General features: G+C 33.5%; 1 protein-coding gene across 4 annotated transcripts; it reads right to left on the minus strand.

Annotated features, from left to right (window-relative positions):
* LOC149802310 (uncharacterized) lies at positions 1-25,903 on the minus strand. Of its 4 annotated transcripts, XM_089956739.1 has the most exons (7): positions 25,748-25,891; positions 23,247-23,551; positions 18,033-18,158; positions 11,288-11,656; positions 9,866-9,911; positions 5,262-5,297; positions 1-1,085 (listed from the first exon to the last, which is right to left on the minus strand). In XM_089956739.1, the coding sequence occupies exons 4-7, from the start codon at positions 11,649-11,651 to the stop codon at positions 644-646; spliced, it is 888 nt and encodes a 295-aa protein (XP_089812865.1). In that variant the 5' UTR covers positions 11,652-11,656; positions 18,033-18,158; positions 23,247-23,551; positions 25,748-25,891; the 3' UTR covers positions 1-643. The 4 variants fall into 4 exon arrangements, with proteins under 4 accessions (XP_089812865.1, XP_089812862.1, XP_089812863.1 ...); XM_089956736.1 differs by lacking the exon at positions 23,247-23,551 and having other exon boundaries at positions 25,748-25,896; XM_089956737.1 differs by lacking the exon at positions 23,247-23,551 and having other exon boundaries at positions 11,300-11,656; positions 25,748-25,889.

The following is a 25,903-nucleotide window of genomic DNA, read 5'->3' on the forward strand; positions in this document are numbered from 1 at the left end:
TCACTATGAAATAACTTTATTGTACAGCTCACTAATATTCATAACATTTCAAATCTTGTACACAACATATAAAAAGGAGAGAAAAGCTTGCAAACAGGTGAGTAATAAAGTGATGGAGTTGACACACACCAACAAGTTACAAAGCAAAATCAGTGATATCAAAACATGCCTTATAACGTGAATATCTACAAATAAAAAGTTTTAAATACACATTTTAAAATATGTATTTACCATTTTAAGAGTTTTTCGTTATTAAAAATCATTATGTTCTCTTATTACATATGTATATTTTTATGTATGTATATGCATGTGTGTGTGTGTGTGTAAATGTTTTCTCTCGGGGAGATAAAATCGCTTCAAACAGAGGCATTTCTGATCTGGTGATAATACACACTTGAAGATGTATAATACAGCAAATTTAATTTCAACGACAACCCATAACAACTGTTTTCGCTTCTATCACTAACGTTTTGTAGTAGTAGTAGTACCTGTGTAAATAATACTACCGACAGAGCAATGAAATTTAACCCCTAATATTAAGAAGATATCCATGACATGTTAATCTTCAGTTCAAAAGTATATTACCAGTTACCGATGTAACACTATCATTGTTCGACTCTATTATAAGACTACAATAAGACTGTCACACTGGTGTTTCGTTATAAATATGGATAGATATATCGTCCTTCGTTTTTGCTGTTTTGAGATAGATATTTTCTCTTTTCACACAAATTTTGGGTTTTATTGTACCGATGCAAGTTCCGGTTTCGAGTTCGTCGTGCTCTCTAGTGTGCGGAAGGCACGATATCACTGGCAATAAATAGTTGTCCTCTGTCGTGAGTGTTACTAAATCAGGGTCTGCTTGTGATCCACTTCTCAAAGGGGGGCAAGTAGATCTTAATAAACCAGCGGACTCTTCTCCTATACATTCCAGGTAGGTTCTGTCAGTTTGATTGCTGTCAAAGACATTCCTTGGAGGTTGATCGTGTTGAGGAACGGAATTGTCAATATCTTTGTCAACAACATCACAGATTAAATCATAAGTGTCATCGGAAGACCGGTTCCTGATTTCCTTATTTTCTCTGCTGCAATCACATAGAAAAACAATTATAATACTCTTTTATTGTATATTATTTAACTTTCTTACTCCATATCTCATATATATATATATATATATATATATATATATATATATATATATATATATATATATATATATATATATATATATATATATATATATATATATATATATATATATATATATATATATATATATATATATATATATATAAGAATGCTTGATAATAGTTGGCAGACTTAATATTTTAATACAAATAATACGTTCAATATTATTTGTATGCATATATATATATATATATATATATATATATATATATATATATATATATATATATATATATATATATATATATATATATATATATATATATATATATATATATATATATATATATATATATATATATATATATATATATATATATATATATATATATTACCTTTAACACCGACGTCAATATCAACCGACAGAAATATAAAGGTGCCACCCACTCTAATCTTTTATGAGTTTGGTAGGTCAGCTCCAAGCTTAAAAGGTCCCATGAGAGGAACAAAGTGATCCTCCTTGCTAAGCACAATGGAATGTAGAAGTGTGCAATAAAATTCCCTTCTTCACACGTGAATCCAACAAAACCTTAACAGCAACTTCAAAATCGGCTTGTCAGTTATTTAATGGTCAAATTATTAGCGTCAAATAGAATGTTGTCTTAGACGTAGAATCTATGAATGGCAGATGTTAAGAAGTATTATGAGACTGTAGATGTTTTATTTATGATGGCTTCGTTAGTGTTCCTTGTTTATGTTACCACTGAATAGATTCCTTACATCATGAAAGAGATATATAGCCTTACATGTATGATGTAACACGTGGTTTCAAATGTTAAATTTAATGTTATGGTAGACAATACCTTTTCTGCGCTAGAGGACAATGACATGGATTACGGTGGTTTTCAAACTGTGACCAATATGTGAGAGCTGATAAATACAGGTGGAAACTTTCTAGGACCCAAACATTTTGAACAAGATTCGATCGAGGATAAACTTGCATTCATTTTTGAAGATTTGAACGTGCTAATGTTGGGACAAATGGTCTGGTCTGTAGGTTAGTCATCATGCAAATGAATCACGTTTTCCTCATGCAGAAAGATTGATCAAGTCATTGAAGTAACAAATAAACGTGTTGATATATTAAAGACTCTGGAAAATAAATTAATAGATATAAAGCACAGAGTAGCAGCGGTGATGTGACTTTCTGGGGTATTGATAAAATTTTCTGAGAAAACTTTTTGATGTGGTGAAATATTGTATTTGCAGTAAGCTGAAGAACGATGTGGATTCCATGTTGATTGCCCGTAAGCACGGTTAGGAGTATATCAAGTGAGTCGCCGTTATGGTGATGTAGTGAGATGCAAGCGGTCCATATCAATGGCATTCCGCGAATATTATGACATGCAATATGTTTTAGAAAATTATATAATTTAAAAGGGCACTAACTTTGCAATTATTAGATATTACCAGCGAAAAATTGTGAAAGCGCGAAAGAGACTGTCCTCATAACTTAAGGGGCTAGGCCAGATTAAGATAAAGAACACAACTCTTTAAAAGAAGATACTTCCCCATCCCCCACCTTGATAGTGACATTGACGAATTCAGTGAGTACAACACGTATGACTGGTGACAAAACATCGATGAGTACAGTACCAGAAACACAGTAACATCAAGACACTTCAATATAATTTTGTTGATTACGATGAGCAAGATATCAATACTGTTTTAGACCAATCGATACATCATCATTTGACCAAAACATCTACTGATAATCAAGTGTATATTTCATCGGGTTCTGACACAAACAACGCACCATTCACTCCTTTTAAACATAGATTACCTCCAACAGGAAATCAATCGATTTTTCGTTCGAATGCGCCTGCAAACGTACCTGAACGCCAAGTCATTGAGGACAAACACACCAGCAAATATACGTTGACTCTAATCTTAAACGAGAAATGATGTTGATCAACAAGCCTTTGCCCATCTGTTGATTCAAAATCGAAGTAATCATAGTCACGAGTCGAGAATTCGTCAGCGAAAAGCAAATGAGATATGCTGCCAACTGCAGCCAAGATAATGCCTGGTAGTAGTTTATACAGACATAACCAAATGTCTCCACATGGCACTAATGGATAGGTCATGACACTAGAAGCTTTGACTACAACATCAGATAAGGCAATGAAATTCCCGTGTCTGAAAATGGTAACACCGAGAACAAGGCAGGTTGGGCGAAAGAGACGTTACGCTTTCACCTATTAAATGTTCCAGTGCTATCAGCAAAAAGAGTGAATGTACTAAAAAGTAAAGAACTAAATGAAATATTGGCTTCTTATAGAAACGTGGACAAATAAAATATCTGATTTTCTTCATAAAATTGTCCCCATCTTTTTTCGCATAGAAAATTTAAAGAATACAGTTTTAAAAAACTGATAGAGCGATTGCATCAGTATATTATGTACAGGAATGAGATAATATAGTATGTGTTATATTTGAGGGTTCAATATTTTGAAATACATTTTTATTTATGTTTTTCCCTTTGTTATATTGTACCCGATGGTTATAGTAGGCAATCTACATGCTCTTACAGCCTCTGGTGGTAATAGAAAGTGATTCAATTAAAGATTGAAAAATTATTGATGTGGTGATTTTAATGACCGAACAACAACACCCCCAGAATTTTAATTCATAACAATAGTCTACATATGTCCATATACAGCTGACAGTATCTTAATTTTATATGGGATTATGTCACATATAACTAATCAACGTAAGCAATTATTGTGCGCGTGTATTGAGTTCACCAAAGCTTTTGAATACTTAGTAAGTGATAACGTGTGGTATACATTAGCAAAGTTTAGTTTAAGGGAAATATTCTAGATATATTCAAATCGATGCACAGCAATGTAAAGTCAAGACGAAAATATGATATATTAAGTGATGAAATCTCTTGGGTTCTTGGTGTCCTGCAAGGAAAATGTTTATCAGCATCTCTTTTTCAAAATTTATAAATGATTTAGAGACAGAGTTAGTCATTCATGGTACTCACGACATAGATACTGGCACGTTTCACCTTTCTGTTGCTTTTATTTTTTTGTTTTATACCCGAACGGCATTATAATCTTTTTAGGTTAGCCTGATGATCTTCAAGCCTCGCTAAATTACATAAAAGTGTATAGTACTAAGTGGATATTTGTAGCTAACACATCAAAAACAACGGTTAGAATGTTTAGAAAACATGTTTACATAACTTGGACATCATATGACTTCTGCAAAAGCAACATTAGCAGAGCAAGCTAAAAAGGGAAGTAGCGAAATATTTACTTGCAAGTTACCTATATTAACGTATATCTTTAAGAACAAGCCATAACATGAATCAAGTTGATAAGCTGATAAAACCTTAAATTATTGTTGCTAGATTTCGGGATTTATTATTTAGTGCTTGAATCCTTGATTTATAAAGATCTAAGAGCCACATTTGAAGAGAATATGAATATTCTGAATACTTTAATTTTGAATAATTTGACCACGTACATTTATAAAGATTTTAAGCATGGAAAGACCCTCGTATATTCAGATATCTTCTAAATATTTAGACTAACCACTGCTCCAATATAAATTGGAATTGCGTAACGTCTGATTTTATGTTCATAGTATTACCCTTATTAATGTAGATATCCATTTCTCCCTACGGAGATATTTTGCGAATTAATTTATTTCGTCTGCATTGATTTGCGTCTGCATGCATATGTTATTTTTTTCTATGTTTTCTTTACTATGTTTCCTTTGTATAATGTATATTATAGACCATAATACCTTTCTCTTTATTGTACTATCCGTCATTCAGTTTAATTAATTTAAAGAAATCTACCTAAAAAATCCGTTTGGGCTAATGGAATAAATAATATGCGCAAATATTATTGCAATTAGGCAATTAGGAGGGCATCCGTGAAATGCATGAATACCTATGTCACTGCAGTTTTAGAAAATGTAACAAAAACACTTTGCATAACGATAAGACGTAATAACAATGCTAAGTTATCAATTTTCAAAAAAAGGATTTTGTTTTATATGCGATACAGATTCTTAAAATCTACATAGTAGTCCGTACATATTGGTTTAAACCATACCTGGATATAATTCTTGGCGGCGGAACTGGAGTGTCTCTGCAATGAAATGAAGATTAGCAACTAAGAACACCATCCAGATCACAAATATCGATGAATTCATTCTTTGTAAAGCTCTGTTCATCGAAGAAATTCGTTTGTCGAGCGACTTACGAAAACGTTATGAAACTTTTGGTAATACTCTTTATGCACATTAGATGCTTTTGAAAAGATCCAATAACTATTTCACTTGGTTTGAGATTGCCTCTGAAAAGATGGCTCTAAGAGAGAAATCATTCAGGTGAATATTCTATAACACTCATTTAAAAAAACTGTCACTGTGACGGCAACTTTGGTTAAGATAAAATGCATTTTTTTGTATGGATCATGCTATCAGAGTAGCATTGAGGGAAAAGGTTCAAAGTAATTCCTAAAATAAACTTTAAAGAATGAAAAAGTAAGTAGAGATCTTAAAATGTAAGATTTCAAACACATGTACTACAAGTACATAGATTAATAAAGTATATTTATGTTTAACCCTTTCGTGCTGATATCAATATTTTTTTGGCGGAGATATACATTGGTGAGAAGTCTATATTGTTCTAATTGCTCATGTACAATTGTAAAGCTAAAACAGACGATACTGTACGGCGTTGATGCAAAGGACCCTGAAAGTTGTTCCGGTAAAACAGGTTATACTGACGTAAATATGTCAATTAGGCGTAAAGGTCTTAAATATCAGTTTAAGTGAAAAGGCAAAAGGTATAAATATTTTACTCCCTCCTTATCTTCTAAAATATAGTCAAGTATACTTCAACGATGACTTATCGCAGGCGCAGGGACTTCCCGAATAATTTTGAACATGCGCCGTCTATGGGTTTTACAGATTTAAAGATGTAATCAGGAAGGACGCAAAAATCTGTCAAAGCACACTTACCTCAAAGATGTCAACATTATTGGTAATTCTACATTAAAACTAAATACAACGAACATCACTTTTTTGTAAAGTGCATGCAATTCCATTGATCACCATATACAAACTTTTGTCAAACTTACTGTATCTGCATTGGACTTGATTACGAAATATACGCAGTGTATCGTCTGATGTTTGATAATTATAGGTCATATACCGATGGCTACGTACTTGTGCTTACAAGGTTACACATGGAATTTCGTTCCATGGTAGCCAATATGGCCCAAAAATGGACAAAACGCTGCTTACGATCCTACTTATCCTACATAAATAGGAAATAATTCAACTTTTGTTAGAATCAGGAATATTCAATAATACTATATATATATATATATATATATATATATATATATATATATATATATATATATATATATATATATATATATATATATTGCACTTAAAATTCCGACAAAGTTATATTTTTGTATTTTAAGCTACTATTTTCATATTGGATATCAACTTAATTGACATTAGTGTATTACATTTAATAATTGGACTCGTTATTTTGTGAAAATGTTCAGCTAGCATTCCATTTTATCGGTAAGTTGAAAGTTATGCTTATTTTAATATGTGCGTGCTACCATACCCAAATTATGGCAAATACCGCGATAATATAGAGTTGTTCTCCCATAGTACGGTAATCTGAGTCAGCCGCCATACGCGGTTTTATTTACATTTACGTGATTGGTTTGACATATATTTTTTGTTGGAATAGATGGAGGGAAAGTAAGAGAAACTTTACAATGTGTAACAGTGCATAAATAACAGAACCGTTTTAATATGTACCGATAACAATATTAAGTACCACGAAAATACAGCGTTCCAGGCTACATGCCATTAAATTAGTGCGGAAACTGAAATAGCTGGACTTTTGTGAATAAAGTGGAAATGACAAGTGTCAACTTATATTTGCATCAAATACATATAATATCATAGTCACTCAGCCATCTGTGGAGAGGGATACAAACGCAACTAAACATTTATTCTCTATGTGAGATTTGCATTGACAATACATAGACAGTCTGGTGCGAAATATCAAATAGAATGAACACTATAAAACTACTGCACTTTGTCACTGTAAGGAAAGAAAGTCTGACCATCAGCAAAACTGCATAGATCATACATACATTTTCGCGAAGGAAAACCTCTGTTTTGATGATTTAAAAAAACATTTGTGCAAATAATGAATTTATCCCATTTCAAGACCACTTCTTAAAAATGGTCCTCAAAATGTAAAATCTGAATTGAATTCCTAATTAGAGTGCATTGTTTGCGCGTGAGAGCTGAAACTTTCACTGGAACTATCATCCAGGTTTTGCACGTAACTCTATTCTGCGTAGGTAATGTGTGACACAAACAAACATACTTTCAGCACAACGGTGTTTTTAAACTTGATCGTTTATATCCTTTAATTAGGGCATTTCATTCAAAAGATATACAGAGTTAATCGAGAAGGATAGGCCGAGTTATTCGTCAATCATAATAATTGATTTGATTAAAAATGCAAAGCAAAACATTCGGTGAAAAATACAATATTGCAGTAAATGTACTTGAAAATGTTAAGTGCAGAAGGGTTGTGTCCCTTAGATATAACTAAAACGCAAGATGGTCTTTTGTGAGAGGTACCTATTGTCTTTTATGGGTTAAATTATGTATTGACTTTTACGAAGCAGCTAATGTCAGTTATGGGTTGAATTATGTATTGACTCTAATTTGCATTGTTATTGTTACTTTGTTGTTTATTCTACAGAAAGCTTTTGATGTTTCATACCTATATTAACGCAACCATCTAACGTATATGCACTAAATTAAATTGCAGGGTTGTTTCTTTACTTATTTACTTGCATTTTTCCTCAAATATTCGAAATAGTTGCCTGTTTGCTGGTTTTCTTTCCCCACCCTCCACGCCCAAATTACTGTTACTCCATAATATTCTACACTATTGTCAGTGAATTATGGTTGTTATACAGATGCTTCTGTTTCTGATGTAATTTAAATGTACATTTATTAATCTCGCATACATGTTGTTTCAGTACTGTAACTTACACAACGAAGACATGGCCTTTAGTATATATCACTTGTCCAAAGTCATTTGTATATAACATGACCTGGTTTAAATTATTTTTGGTAGATACTGTGCACCTTACAGTGAAATTACATTTGTAACTGTGCAAAACTGAAATGTAAACTTATCGTTATTTTAGTAAGATTGAACATTTAATTTTATGAATACTTTAAATCATTATCTCTTCCAGAATATCGATTAACAAGTCAAGGAATGTCATTAGAATGACGTTACAATTAGCAAGCAAGTAATCTTATTTTTGGGTTCCATGACACAGAACAATAAAATTAAAACCATCATTCATTGTTCTATCATGTAGCAAGTATTTTGTACTGACCAGAATTGATACATTTGTTTGATTGTTGAACATTATAAATTTTGTTATCGTTCTAGTACAATTTAAGAAGCCATTTCCCATGCTATTTTGAAGTAAACCCCATTTTTCCTCAACTGTGTTTCATTTTATACGATTTAGAGTAAGCTTAGCTCCTTCTGGATGAATGAGATGTCAGTTTAGTTGTTTAAAACTCATTAAATACATTTTTGTTCTCTGAATTGTCGTTTGTACAGCAAATCAGCTCAACACCTTTAGCTCGTTGATCAAACTGTGAAGTTTACCTTTTGCTACCATGTACAGAGGTTCATCGTGCAATTTTATATGCAACTAACATTGTGTCTGAAAATTCCTAAAAGCGCCAATCAGCGAAATTATCGCACCTTGCCATACAGTCTGAAAGTTGAATTCACCTAGCAGTCACGAAAATCACTGCCATTCTGTTTATGATCATAGGACTTAAACTTGACAAGTTCGTTATCAGGTTCAGAAATGAGAACAAATCTTTTGCGAGTTTATCTTGCTTTTCTACACTAAACATTGACATAAATCAAAACGTTAACGCAATAATAAATTAATCATAATTCTAGAATAATTATTAACATTTAGGCAACAAATTGGAAACATATTTTAATAACTGACCGTCTTATATAATTTTTCTTAGCAAACACTGAGCTCTTTAACCCACCCATCGCAGTCTTTCTTGACAGAAACATAACAGTTGAGAGTCAAGACTGAGAAATTCCTTACGTTTCTATTCAGAAATTCAGAATTTGGGCCATGCTTATTTTCAAATGGGTAAATAATGGTGGCTGAAGTAAAAATATAAATTCTCCTTCTCTCCGTCTTTTTACGTCTTCAGCAATTGCACAACAACAAAATTATAACTAATTATAATTCGTTTACTGGTATAGTGCACACTTTTCTAGTACAGTTGAACTTAATACATGTTTTTATTAGTGCATAACTCGAATTCATTCAGACTATGATAAGTTATATACGGTTGAGAAATATTCATTGCTCAATACAAGTATTGGACTTCTCGCTTAAATTGAAGTTTTACTTCCTATATACGCACCACCCACCCAACTCCAACGGATACAGAAAACTCCCAATGAATATTAAATTAAACAACAAACACAAAAAGCAAAACAAAAGAAAAGAAAACAAAAAAAAAACCACAATATGCCCACACCATAGCATTTTGGACAAACTATATCTAATGTAATTTATTTGAAATTAACAAATCTTACCTTCTTTCAATTACTTGAAAGGGTTCATGTCTCCTAGATCTATGAACTGAAACGAAAAGTATTATCGTAAGTACACTAGTTTTCGCTTTCACAGGCTCTTCGTGCTCAACTTTGCGTCCGGTGTGGAAATTTACATAAAACTATAATAACTACCTTTTAGAAAGGATTCTTCTACCAATGTGCGAGTTTGCAAAACTAATCATAACAAGTATATACATAGTATTAGAAACTTCATCAGCTATTTAAACCTGTACAATGAAAACCGTATGGATTATATATATATATGTGTGTGTGTGTGTGTGTGTGTGTGTGTGTGTGTGTGTGTGTGTGTGTGTGCGGGGGTGTTAGGAGTTGTCTTAACATCTGGAAAACCTCAGAGACACCCTAACCAGAGCAAAGATACTCCAAGTAATGACCATAGTACCAGATCTAGTCTCTTCGGTGATAACAGGTGCAACACATTATATAGCACAGTGAAAGAGCGAAATATTGAACATGCATGGTCCTAACAGCAAGTGCAAGACAGAATGTTATTTATGATATCATATATAAGACATGTGGCCTGATGTATGTCGGAGAAGCCGAAAAGTTACACATAAAGATCAATCTTCACAAATCTAAGTAGAAGACAAAGGAGCTGGAGAGAAATCCATTGATACGAGACTTATCTTCCCCTTGTTTGCAACTGGAGTGCTGAAACCAGAAAATACATTTACTGGATACGCCGCCCACAAAACACTAAGAACAAGCAGCTTAAACCAAGAATGCTTCAAAAAGGTCGTCCATATGCAGATCAAACCATCATCTGTTTAGAGCTCATATTTTTCAACTAAATAATTCCTTCATTTGCTTTATTATCCATTAAATTACCTGTTATTACTATTACTGCAGTTCTTGCTACTGTCTTTGTAGTTCTTACATGTCATTGCAGAGACAAAGAGTTATATGGGATGCAGTCTACAGTTCTAACACGTACAACAAGAAAACAGATGCCGTTTTTGCTCATCTTTGTGTATGTCAATACCACCTAATTTATCTACAGAATTTAAACAAATTTGGCGCGTTATCTTTAACAAAAAAAATTCTTTTCGGCATAGCCATGTATGTATTTGTATATTGAAAACTTTCTTTTGTGTTTATGTTGGTCCTGTTTGTTTCTGTGTTGTATTTGCCTACAGCTATAAAACAGTGATAATCGAAAGTGCTGAGGCTAGTTACAGAGATGTTTTGGACTGTCCTTTGACAATTTTATGATTGAACAGATTAAAGAGTTATTACTTGTTTTGTTTTTTAAAAAGCACACATGTGTGTGTGCCACTGTGTGTGTGTGCGTGTGTGTGTGTCTCTGTGTGTGTGTGTGTGTGTGTGTGTGTGTGTGTGTGTGTGTCTGTGTGTACATATAGAGACATGAGACATACTGACAAAAGATGTGACCTTTTTTCCAGATGGCGAATCCAAGAATAACGATAATCATCAAGAAAACAACTACAGCCACGTTCACTCCTATGATCAAATTGGTGTTGTATATAACCACTTGTTTCGCATAGTACATATCTGAATATGGCGTTGTACGGGTGCTTTCTAGACGTACGTTCACGTCAGACGTGGATACTATCCGTAAGTAGGTTGTAGCACGGGTGCTTTTTGTACGCGCCTTTTCCTCATGTTCCGTTTCCCTACTGAAAAATTGCGACTTGTTTTTAAATGTTTCTAATGTTTCTGGTTGTAGCTTAACATGCTGGCTCAAAGGTTTTGTGTTGTCTTCAAAGGACTTTTTTCTATCCATTTTTTCTGTAAATGAACAAAAACAATATTTTTTAAATTCAAAAACATAGTGGATGTATGCATTGCAAGAATTTTGTTTTTTGCATCAGACCATTCCCAATTTAACATTTTAAGTAATTAGGCTATCTGCTTTCATCGTGAGAAGATTCTTAATGCATAAAGTATACTGGTAGTTTCCGTATAAATGTAACTTACTATCAGACATAGCTAATAGATACTATACTAGGGAGTTATCTAGACCATTCCATTTCTGTTACAACCTAATGCTGTTTTAACAACTTTTAAGAAACGAATGCATGATAGCAAAAACAACAAAAATACAGTATTAGTTAATATACAGCGTTGTGGTCGAATAAAGTTTTCAATCCGAAAACATTTTCCTAACTTTGATAACAGAGATTTAAAAAATTACACATTACTTAGAGAACACTGTTATAATAAAAACAACGCACAATACACAGAAAATACTGTTATAATAAAAACAACCCAGTACACAGTGAATATTGTTATAATTTATTTTAAAAAACAATACACAGAGAATACTGTTGTAATTAAAACAACCCATAACACACAGAGCATACTGTTATAATTAAAACAACCCATAACACACAGAGAATACTGTTAGAATTAAAACAACCCACAATGCACAAAAGAATAAAGCAACCCACAATACTTAGAGAATACGGTTATAATTAAAACAACCCACAATACACAGATAATACTGTTACAATTAAAACTCACAATACACATAGAATACTGTTATAAAAACAACAACCCACAATATACAGAGTACTGTTATAACAAAACCAACCCAAAATACACAGAGAATACTGTTATAATTAAAGCAACCCCCAATACACCGAAAATAATGTTATAATTAAAACAACCCACACTACACAGAGAATACTGATATAACTAAAACAACCCACAATACACAGAAAATACTGTTATAATTTTTAAAAACACAATACGCAGAAACTATTGTTATAATAAAATCAACCCAAACAAACAGAGAATACGGATATAATTAAAACAATGCACAATACATATAGAATACTGTTATAATTAAAACTACCCGTAATACAGAGAATACTGTAGTAATTTTAACAACCCACAATACCCAGAGAATACTGATATAATTAAAACAACCCACAATACCCAGAGAATACTGTTATAATTAAAACAATCTTCATTACACAGAGAATATAGTTATAATAAAAACAACCAACAATACATACATAATACTGTTATAATTATAACAACTCACAATACACAGAGAATACTGCGATAATAAAAGCAACTCAAAATACACAGATAATACTGTTATACTTAAAACAAAACAATACACAGAAATTACTGTTATAATTAAAACAAACCACAATGCACAGAGACTACTGATATAAAAAAACCTAAAATACACAGAGAATACTGTTATATCAAAAACAACTTAAAATACTTAGAGAACACTGTTATAATAAAAAAGAACATGGCTAAACAACGGATAGAAAATAGTGCAACATATATATTCGTATAGCAAAATCTAATTTGCAGATATTAAGCTTTATGTATTCATGGAGAGGCTTTAAGTGTTTAAAGAGAGATGGAAAAAGGAAATGCACGGCACTTGTCTTGAATATTTTACAAACGAGAAATATGATGTTATTAAATAGACAAAAAATGAGTTGCGACTGGTACAAGCGAAAACAACAGATTCTGCTCCACATGTAATAGATTACGGCAACAACTTTAGAACAAGTTGTTTTATTATGGTGGATAACATATTGCATATTTAAGATATAAACTAGTTTATCTGCCAGTTAACATCTCCTTTCTGCACGTAATAAACTGTCCAGAAGATTAATTACTCCAACGACACCATGACTCAAGCTTTTTTACCTACAACGAGACCATACTCCAGAAGATTTAGAAATGATAATTAAAGGAAAAGGATTTATTCTAGCGGCCTATATACTTCCCAAAAAGTACAAAAGCTGGATATAGATTTTTATTACATACCCGTTTAATCTGTTCGATCCAGATGTTCAGTCTAATATTCTATCGCTGATATAACATTTTCGTATTGCACACCCCGCCTAGAATTACTTTTACAGCTTAAACTATTCAATAATAGTCCATACTGGAAATAATTGGAATGATTTTTTGCTATCCATTTTAAATTATTCAAAAACATCACGTTTGTAATTTTAAGAAATACAGTCATATTAGGTGAAAATGGCCGCTTTTACCGCTGGAGATAATGGAGAGTACCGTAAGTAGCGTCAAGCAGCTCATGTGCATTTCACTGTATCAAGAAACTGGCGTTAGTTGAGGCTGACAACAATATTGTGATCAGAATGTTTGACAATGAATTCTCAGATGACGCTGGTGTGCTCGTGTTTAATTCCCAAGAGACATTCCACAATGTAATATAGTATAATGCATATATAGTGACAGATGGTACAGTCCATAAACCAGGCTTATGTACATGTGAATTGCCATTGTAGTTCCGAAATTAGGGCAGAGTCGCGTATATTTTTTGTCTCTAGAGTTAATCAGTCGATAAAACTAATTAAGTGTGTTATAAAGGATAAGGAGTAAAATGGAAATGACATATGCTTATACATGTACATATGATCATCAAATGTAAATGTGACATCACCTTTAATGATAGAAGTATATCTTTATTGCTATATAAAAACATTCTTCAGATGAATGCATACAATATTTTAGGAAAACTATTTATAAAGAATAGAATATATGTATAGTGATTTTGGTCTTTTTAGAAAATAAATTGTTATGAAACTGGACCTTGAAAATTGGTCTTTTTGTACAAACCTGTTATGAGGGACCACTAGTTTTGAGAGACACGTTTTTTGTTGGTAGAAGGGGCGGTCTCTCATAATAGGATAGAATAGAATAGAAAAAATATCAAGAAAATGTGTTTGTATTTAATATTCCAAAACGCATAAAGGCAATAGTATTTAAATAGTTAGAGGTAATGAATCAAGGAAAGGAGTTAGCAGTTAAAGAAATGTCTAAGGTAAATTACAGAAGAAAATACATATATTCTAACGCTAGATGGAAAACAAGAGTTTTATTTATCTATTTGTTTCTGGAGATCTCTTTTATGAAGCTATTACTTAACAGTAGGGGCCCAGATTCCAAATGATCTAAAGCGCTCGCCCTCATGGATCCATACCATGGCAGCTTTGTCCGCGTGGGTTCGAGTTTCGGGCTCGGATAATGAGGATATGTAAGAAATGCCGCCAGTAGTTTCCCGTGGGTCGGTGGTTATTACAAGGGTTTTCCCAGGTTCTGTCTCCACCAGTTATACTGGCCGCCATATATGGCCTATCTTATTATGACAAATGGCGTTACACGCAAAAAGAAAAATTAACAGTGTATATGTAAATATTAGGCACCGACCAGATTCACGTCTTGTGATGTCTTCAACTTAGACAAGACTATTTACATATCGAGATTTTCTTGGATATAGATAAACATGATTCTGATTTTTCCTACACATACATAAACATATTCCAGAGTTTGACAGGGATATAGATAAACATGATTCTGAGTTTGACTTGGACATAGACAAACATGATTCCACGTTTGACAAGGACATAGATAGACATGATCCTGTGTCTGACAAGATCGTTTGAGCAACTACATAACAGTAAAATTAGTTAAACTGCAACATAAAAGTCTTGCCATAAAATGTGAATGTGAGTTTGATTTTTTTTATCTGCATTACATTTCCCTGAGTAAAATATGCAGAATTTAAGAGAAAAACATCAAGAGGTAAAGTGGGATTGTTCGATTTTATTATACACTCGTGTTCCCCGCCCCCTTCCATTACCCAGAGAGCTGGGACCCCGCAAATATTAGGGAACCTTTAAAGTAATGTTTTGTTACAAGAATGCTGGCAACTAATTAATTTGTACAGAATAAAGAAAAATAAACATGGTGGGTATAAAACTGAGTAAGGACGGCGGAATATTCGCTTGAACTAAACGTGGGGTAAGAACCAATGCAAAAGAATCTCATTGTTACCAGTTCAGAGCTCCGGCGTTGTCGACACAGTGAAAGAGAGAGTCCACATGTGCGTACGACTGTAAGTGTCTTGCAAAGATAAAATATTTGAATTAGATAAGCATGATTCGTAAGATCCAGCTGATTCACCAAAAGGCTACATTTTGAAATAGACGTCATATATCCGGAGCAGCTTCTTTACGCGCACAGCGATTCTTCGCTGGCTTATGGGGCTATCATCGTTCAAGAGGATTGGCTGTGCTGCCCCAGTACCCTGCGGGGAGGGAGGACTGGGGGGGGGGGATTGTGGAGAAGGGTAAAATTATCACTCATTTTACAGCACTAAGCGAAATGTGGAGTAAAGATAATTTGATATAATTTGAGTGGAACACCATTTCTGTTGGTTTCGATCTTACAAAATGTGTATCTCTTTCCTCTTGTAAACATGAATAAAAAGTAACTTTCATTTTTAAACAACTTTTTATGATCATCATTTGGTCCTTGACTGTTGAAGACACGCATATGAAAATATGAAAGAGATTACAATGGCTATAACAAGTGTCCGGGTCATAGTCTTGGCCGACTTTACATTAGTTCACCCTTCACCTCCCTGGCTTCGTCCGAATATTTTTTTCTTTAGATTTAATTTATATATAAAACGAATAATACAATCAGGACCTAGGCTCCGATTTGGTACCAGTGATTTTAGTAACTGAAACGTTGGGTTTCAATATTTGTTTTACTACCAGTCACATTTTAAGCTGTGCAGAAAATTATATTATGAGGTGTAGACACAATGCTATATTTTCCTTTCTTTGATGCAACACATTTGATACTACCTCATTTCCAATGTTAAAGATACTGATGTACGGTACTACCTCATTTCCACGAAAGTCTCTACTCTGACGCTGTGTGCTAAATGAGCACAAATTATTCTAATATTTGAATCCAAATTACTTCCAGTGTATCATGCAGGATAAATATTTCATAGTCATTTATTGTAAGAGACTATCATTCTAACTGATTCCTGTTATGTATATTTAACTTACATTATTGGTTAGTCATTTTTTTATTATTTTTTTTAATTTCATTACATACTATTGTAATCTAACATTATATGTTGGACTGGACCTTTTCCAAAATTTAATTCATTTCTGCTTGACCAGAACTAATATTTTTGGGGTGATTTTATTCTGAGTAAACAACTAATACACAGCTAAATTATGTATGGGATTAAAATCAAAAGTAATATTTATAGAAGTAAATACGTTTATTTGGGTCTAGGTCTAGGTTTGGAATTTCCTAAGTGAATTTTACATAATCCACGTAATGGTTGGTATCTTGTAAATATCAGGATCATTCTAAAAGGTTTTATCCCATTAGGTAATGTTTACTTTTAGCAAATTCTAATTGTGACATGAGGTCAAGTAGAGAACTATATAAACTTGTAACTCTGAGGTTTTATTTTGCAGCTGTGCTTAATGATCTGGCACATTCAAATTGTACTATATGTTGTGTCCACTATTGCTTTTTAGGCTGTAAAATTTAATTTCTTCAAGTTGTTGAATTCAAGTGATTAATGTCTTTGGAAATACAAATATACTCGATAAAATTCATGGACAGAGACATTGACATTCACTGGAATTTATGGCACTGCGATTTAACGAAAGACTGTAGGCACTTCAAGACTCCATAAGCTGCCACAAACACATCATCGTCGTCAGTTTTCGGATTTATTCAGAACTTTAAATTATTAGAACTTGTGTATGTACTTCTTGGATTATTTTGGGATTTAATTCGCTATTCCGTAAGTTCTCTTCTTCCCATTTTCACTTTGTATTCTTGAGAAATAAATTATTTGTTACAATTTACAAATCTTGATGTCTTTCACTCTTTGCTGATACTTATTTTAAGAACATAGACTCGTAGCATACCAAAGACAGTCAAATATAGATATAAATGAATAGCTAGATGGATAGATGGATGAATGGATGGACGGCTAGCAAGATAGATAGATATATTAACAGATGGATGAAAGGATGGATAAATAGATATATAGATAGGTAGGTAGGTAAGTAGGTAGATAGGAGGGTGGGTGGGTGGGTAGGTAGGTAGGTAGATAGATAGATAGATAAATAAGTAGGTAGGTAGGTAGATAGATAGATGGATGGATGGACGGACGGACGGACGGTATGGTGGATAAGGACACACCTTTTCTGCGGATGGATGGATGGATGGATGGATGGATAGACAGATAGATAGATAGATAGATAGATAGATAGATAGAGATAGATAGATAGATAGATAGATAGATAGATAGATAGATAGATATATATATAGATAGATATACCTTCTTTCCCTCTGATTATTTTTCCACAGGACAAGCAACATTTGGATAATATGACCTCTTTATGGCATTTGGCAGGTTCTAACAATACAGTCGAACAATCTGATTCATCAGTGCACGAATTGACACCTGTAAAATCGAACCTAATCGGATTTCAAACTGTCCATGTATATAATGTACAATCATAAAGTGTTATTCCTGGATCGTACGAGACAATTCGTGATAACAATATGTGAATTTTTAATTGTGAAGAAATAAAATTATCATACAGTAATTGTTATGCCGTCACTGTGGTAGGTGTGGGGTGGGGTGCTTCCAATATTTTATTTAAATTATTATATAAGTCCCACAAAGAATCGATTTTGGTTGGAAGTTAAATTAGTCAAAGATAGATATAAAGCTCCGAGCCCCCAGTCAGCAATGCCGACGGTTAAATGATTGAATGTACAAAAAGTGAAATTAAACTAATAACAATTTAATGACAATTCAATAATCAAATGATTAAAATTTCCCAAGTACTCTCCTTCCGCTCGACCCTGTGATAGCCTATTGCATCATTTGATTTGTAGTGTGTAAGAGAGCTTTCCACCTGTCCTTGTATTTTACTCATCTGTTTAGTCTTCTCTCCTATTCATCCAATTCCTTCTCCACTTTCTCCCGACTTTCTCCAAATTTCTTCTCCTCCTCGACTTCTCTTTACTTCTCCACCATTTCCACTTTCTCCTCCTCGAATCCTTTTCCTCCTCCTCCTCCTCCTCGACTCTATACCGACTAGACTTGTCGACTCCGACTGCTCTGCTAGTCTTACTTCCGTCTCCCCTCTTAGAGACTCGGGACTTACTGAACCGGAAGTTCTTTCCCCCAAAAAGCCTCCTTTACGAAACTTTGTCTTTCCTTAAAATCTACTCTCTAAGTTTTACCGCCAATTTACGAGTGGATTTCTTAGAGTAATCCTATTTGCTCAGCAATCTTCCCAGGAAAACTAATGTTTGGCTGGTAGTTAGAAGGTATAATTCGGATCGAAATTGTTATCACACCCTCCGTCTCAATTTCTGTTAGATGTCTCTTTGATTCAATCCAATCAAAATTAGTGGGCCATGACTTTCTCGCTGTCTGTCCACGAGAGAACGGATTTAGAACACGCTCCGGTCCCTCGCGGTTCATCTGATCTTGGGATAAAGCTGTAACACCTAGGTGGGAAGTCGCTCGATTTAACGCTTGTGCCGATTCAAGATGCCGGATCTTCTCTCTGGTTACGGTAACCTTGCGTGAGAGATTAACTCTAACCTGCGGTTACGCCCAGACATCAAATATGGCTTGTACTAATACCTTAGTTTATACAAGACTTCAAACTGGCAAAGCAAACGTGATATACATGTTATAGAATGCCTTTGCCAAAGACATTGTAGCATCACGTTTTGGTGTATGGTCGATAGGGCACACGGTTTGGATTCTTCAGGCAAAGCAATAGGTGCCGTAACCTGCCTGCCAACCGTTTGCGAATCTCTACAGAGTACTAATTTTTTCCCTTAAGCACATAACCTTACTTGCGTTCGTGTTTCATCATCAACTGTATCACAAGCATCATGTTTCTTTTCCATAGCGTTACCTATTCAATTATTTACTAGATCACATTCCAAGCATCATTTAATTCCAGATATGTAAAAAAGACAATTTTTTAATTAATGAAAGAAAATAAAACCTTGACCTTTAAAACTGTAGTGTAAAGCATGTAACAGCGGTACTATTTTCATAACGTAAACCATCTTATTATTCCACTACCTTTATCTTTCCTCTTGAACTCCGCCTCGATAGATGCAAAAAAAATTGTCGAAACCTTCAATGTGTGCAGATATTCTAATTCTGAACCATGGTGCTTCGATTAGTGATAATTTATGACTTAATTCATCGCACGAACTGACCGAGTAGGGAACTGACTTTTTTGTTTTTCTTTTACTAGAAAAACAGAAACCATCCTCTTTTTTGGTATGTCTGTCAATCAACATCGACACATCCAGCATTACAACATTCATATATGCAATTAGCGTAAAACATGTAAGCGTAAAATTCAGATTAGATAATTGATAGATATATAATAACCAGTGCATTTTCAGAGAGACCATACAGTAAAGATCGTCACAACCCCTCTACAATATTAGAGCTAATACGGCTGAAAGGTGGGCATTTGAATTGTTAATGACTCACGAGTCGCCATTCAGCAAGGCCGTCAGCCAAAATACATGAACAACTCAGCGTAAAATATATAACAATTTAATCAACATTAATAATAAATACATTATTCAAACAAGTTCTGGATATAAATATTTCAATTACACTCCACTCATATTTAATACATTCATTGGCCTGTTAACAAATGCCTTCTTTATTCCATCATATGAGTGCTAACTTCCTGATGTGAGAGAGGCTCCATCCTGTGAGTAGTCCCTTGTACTTATTTATATTCGTTCTTCTCCTATTCACCCTTCTCCTTTCCTCCTGCACTCTTCCTGTGCCGCTCTTGTGTTGTTCTCTTTCTCCTGCACCCGTCTTGTGCTACGAATAGCGGAGAACTCGCCCCATGGAGAACTCGCCCTGGGAGACCTCGTCCCAGGTGTCAAGAGAAGTCGCCCCACTTCGCCTGGATAAGTCACCAAAAGGATCATATATGGTAATTCTGAGATGTCGCCACATGGTTGCAATTTTTCAGCTTTTTTATTTGATCAACTCCGCTTCTGTACTTAACAAAAAATAAGTGTTATCTGTCCCTTTTGCTCTGCTCTTCAAATCATTAGATGCATTTTATTTGGAAAAATAGAGTGGGTGTAAGCATAATGTGATGTCTGCAGTATTATATATGAAAGGGTTTCAACCTAATAACCTGTCATCCTGAGATGACTTTATGGCATGGACCTCTATAACCCGAAATCGACTGAATTGGCGATGACCGTCAATAAGCCAAAGGGTTATGCTATCATCTCTATAACTGAACAATTTAATCTGATTGTTCATCGAGATCTGCTAACCATTGACGAATTATACTTGAACTTGATAAAAAGCATCATTGACGCCTACTCAGAAAATGCGGTCGCTACCGAGTTCATCATCATGGCTAATGCGCAGAATTCGGACGGTTTCTGAAAGATCACTTGTACTATGCCCATCAAATAGTTTATTTTATTTTTTGTTTGTCAGTGTTCGTAATTTTATTATTTCTCAATAATAACAATTTCAAACGAGAAGTTTAAAAAATATTTCACTAGTAAATTACCGATGCAAAAAAAGCAAGATTAAGTTATTTTATTATATATAAAAATACCATGATCACGCGTACATATTGGTGGATATTAGTTTCCTTGATATGAATATTTGTAGAGATAGTATTATCACTATTTTTTAATTACATTTACATCTAAAAATGACACATGCGTACTAAATGCACTATAGGTAAATTTAATCGTCGGGTGAAAATGATTTAGGCTATCAATACATTTTTTTTCAGTTCTTCAGTTGAATGCTTCCAGATCATAAATATGTCATCTAAAAATCTGAACCAAAGAGATGGATTAAACTTTTCGTTTTGAAGAAAATCCTTTTCTAATGTACCCATGAAAGGGAGAGTATGAAGGAGCCATATTAATACCCATTGACGTACACATTATTTGTATGCAATTCGTATTATTAAATTGAAAATAATTATTTTCAAGATAAGTTTTACTATTTTACAAATATCTTCACTAGATAGGGTACTATTATTAGGATTGTTATCCACTAAATATTTACACGCTTCAATGCCATCTGCATGCATCATGTTGGTATATAGTGATGTTACATCTAATGATACCAGGATTGAAATTATCAGATAGCTGTGAAAAAGACTTCAACTTTTTAATGAAAGTAGTTGTATCTTTAATGAATGAAGGAAGTGATTTCATTAAAGTTTGTAAAACACTATCAATAAATTTTGATAGGTTTTCAGTATATGAATTGCAACCTGATATAATGGGTCATCCTGGATCATTTAAAGGTAAATTATGGTCAAAATTTTTATGAGTTTTGGGTAATATGTGGAATTGAGGTGTATGTATGTTAAGAGGGAAAGTATCAAATTCCTCATATACGGAATTATTATTTTTAGCGATCTCATTAATACATGTTGAAATTTTTTATTTAATTTCTAACTGACGTTCAACTTCTTTAAAATAATCATCTTGATTCATAATAATAATAGTGTATGACTTATCATCCTTTTTAATCACTATATTGTAGTCTTTCATTAGATTATATAAAGACTTAATTTCGTCCTTAGAAATATTACTGTGATATCGCTTTTTATGATTACCAGTTAATATCTCTTTTGTGATCGCGTATATATAAAAATCTAAATAGGAATCACATAAAAGATGACAATTCTGCTATAAAAAGGCTATCTGGGTGACATGTTTTGGGATGACTTCTCCAACCAATTGGGACGACTTCTCCAACCACTCTGGGGCGACTTCTCCAGATACTTTGGGGCATGTTCTCCCATGGCGAGTTCTCCATAGGACGAGTTCTCCGCATACCCTGTGCTACTCCTTGTACTGCTCCCTTCTGTATCCCTTCTGTACTATTCTAAAACTTCCTCCTTCCGTCTCTTGACAGTTACGTGCCGTCTCTACGTGCACCCTGGGAGCTTCCTGCATAAGATATAAGGGACGTTCATCCGGTTCTCCCTATACTCATCTCGTAATCTACCACTTTCTGACAGACTTCTCATCAAAGTGCGAACACTTTACCAGGCCATCTTCACACACTAACGTCCCTCATTCCATACACGCCTTGCTCAACATACAAATTATATTTTAACGAAGTTTTGTAATAAACACATCGTCTAGATCTTATATTCTGACACAGCAATTACCGTTATCACGGTAATCGTGCACATTGCCTGTGTCCTACGAATAATAGAATCATACACAGAAATACGTAAATACATATGCATACTAATCCATTCTGTCTACCTCACATAATTCTTAGCCTACATACTGATAAACGCAAATACACATCCCAATTCAATTTCTAATAGATAAATCATACGCTATGATGTAATATTCTCTAATAATTCTGAGATATGGTAAGTTCCATATCCTCATAAAATAGCAATCCGTTATATTACACAGTCTAACAAATTCATATTTACACAAATCAACACAAATATTTGGTTGAGATATTTCCTACCTGTAGAAGCTTCATATTTCTTTCACAGATCAATTTCTCTTTCCCAGTTTTACGAGTCTCTCGCTTGGAGTGGTCTTTTCCTCTAGAATACTTTTTGATACTTCTTGTATCCTCTGCTCCTTTCAAACACCAGGAAACCACCGATTAATTGTACACAGGTAATGGCTAGATGTTACATTCTCCTCTGTCTGATACATTTGCTCCTCCTACTGGTAGGTTTTTAAATTCCAAATTCCTCTACTTCCGATTGTCTGGTACGCCAAGTTTGAAGTTCGCGATGCTTGACACAACCTTTTCACATGTAACTGCGAACGTAGAAATTAAGCCTTCTTAGCGACATGAAGAGTTTAATCCCTTTGAAGCGACTAGCCGACTCAACTGTCTAATTACTGAATAAATACATGGCCGCCATCTCTTGTTGGTCTCACAAAGCCTTTAGTCTAATGTCATAAAACTTACGTAACCCTTAACTAGCAAGAATGTTAAAATCACAGCCATGAAGATGGAAAAATTCTGAATATTCTTCAGAAAAATACATGATAATCAGTGCATTATGAGAAAGATCAAATATTAATGATACATGATAATCAGTACATAATTAGATAGACCATACTTTAATGATACATGATAATCAGTACAATATGAGACAGATAATGCATTAATGATACATGATAATCAGTGCAATATGAGATAGACAATGCATTAATGATACATGATAATCAGTGCATTATGAGACAGACAATGCATTAATGATACATGATAATCAGTGCAATATGAGACAGACAATGCATTAATGATACATGATAATCAGTGCATTATGAGATAGACAGGGCATTAAAGATACATGATAATCAGTGCATTATGAGACAGACCATGCATTAATAATACATGAAAATCAGTACAGTATGAGATACACCATATTTTAATGATACATGATAACCAGTGCATTTGAGATACACCATACATTAAAGATACATGATAATCAGTGTATTATGAGATAAACCATGGATGAATGATACATGATAATCAGTGCATTATGAGATAGAAGACAGATGAATGATACATGATGCTCAGTACATTATGAGACAGACCATGCATTCATGATACATGATAATCAGTGCATTATGAGATAGACAAGACATAAAAGACACATGATAATCCATGCATTATGAGATAGACCATATTTTAATGATACATGATAATCAGTGCATTATGAGACAGACCCTGCATTAATGATACATGATAACCAGTGCATTTGAGATACACCATACATTAAAGATACATGATAATCAGTGTATTATGAGATAGACCATAGATGAATGATACATGATAATCAGTGCATTATGAAATAGACAATATATTAAAAATGCCAGATAATCAGTGCATTATGAAATAGACAATGTACTAAAAATGCCAGATAATCAGTGCATTATGAAATAGACAATGTACTAAAAATGCCAGATAATCAGTGCATTATGAAATAGACAATGCATCAAAAATGCATAATAATCAGTGCATTATGAAATAGACAATGCATCAAAAATGCATAATAATCAGCGCATTATGATATAGACAATGCATTAAAAATGCATAATAATCAGTGCATTATGAAATAGACAATATATTAAAAATGCCAGATAATCAGTGCATTATGAAATAGACAATATATTAAAAATGCCAGATAATCAGTGCATTATGATATAGACAATGCATTAAAAATGCATAATAATCAGAGCATTATGAGATAAACCATATTATTAGAAATACATGCTCATCAGTGCATTGGACCATACGTTAAACATATAGGATAACCATTGCGTTGTGAGATAGACCATACATTAATAATACCTGATAATCAGTGGATTATGAGATAGACCATACATTAATAATACCTGCTAATCAGTGGATTATGAGATAGACCATACGTTAAAGCAAGACCGTGCTCACATTTCATTATGAGTAAAGGGTAGCAGGTAGATTGGAGTTTAGTATATCAATCTTTTATAAAAATAACTCAAAAAAGATTTTTGTTTTTTTAAAAAAATAAAAACAAAGAACGCCTGCGCTTGTACATTACCGACATCTGAGTACGAATGTCATAAAATGTACAGGTACGTCATCTAGCTTAAATGGCTTGGACCCGCTTTTCTTCCTCAAAATTGCAGTCTTTCAATATTTTTTATTCCTTGATTTGGAATTATACATTTTTGCTGAACATTAAGCTGTCCTAATGGATTAGCATAGCCATACTATCTGACATTTTTTTCTGAGCTTAAGTCTTGTTTTATAGCCTTGTAACAATTTTACTTTTTCACAAATTTGACGATTTCCTCAAATTGTTTTCAAGAATTGAAAGATTTTCATGTTTAGAATTTGAAAAATAAACAGACATTTTCATTCCTTGTATTTCGTTTTCCTCTCACAAAAAAATCCCAGATCTGTAAGAAAAATAAAATATAAATAGTGAGAAAAGCATAAATATAAACTCCAAGCTGAAATACCTCTTGTGTAGAGTCTAAAATCTAGAAACAGGATGAATAAGGTCCTTAGGAAAATAAAATCACCACTCATCGTATACATGTTACGGCCCGAAGAACCACACTGCTGTGATTCTCTTTAATTTGTGAATTTTACAACGTATCAGGAGACAAAATCTT

Source organism: Sinohyriopsis cumingii, chromosome 4, assembly GCF_028554795.1.
Source record: "Sinohyriopsis cumingii isolate HCF-2022 chromosome 4, ASM2855479v2, whole genome shotgun sequence".
Lineage (NCBI taxonomy): Eukaryota > Metazoa > Mollusca > Bivalvia > Unionida > Unionidae > Sinohyriopsis > Sinohyriopsis cumingii.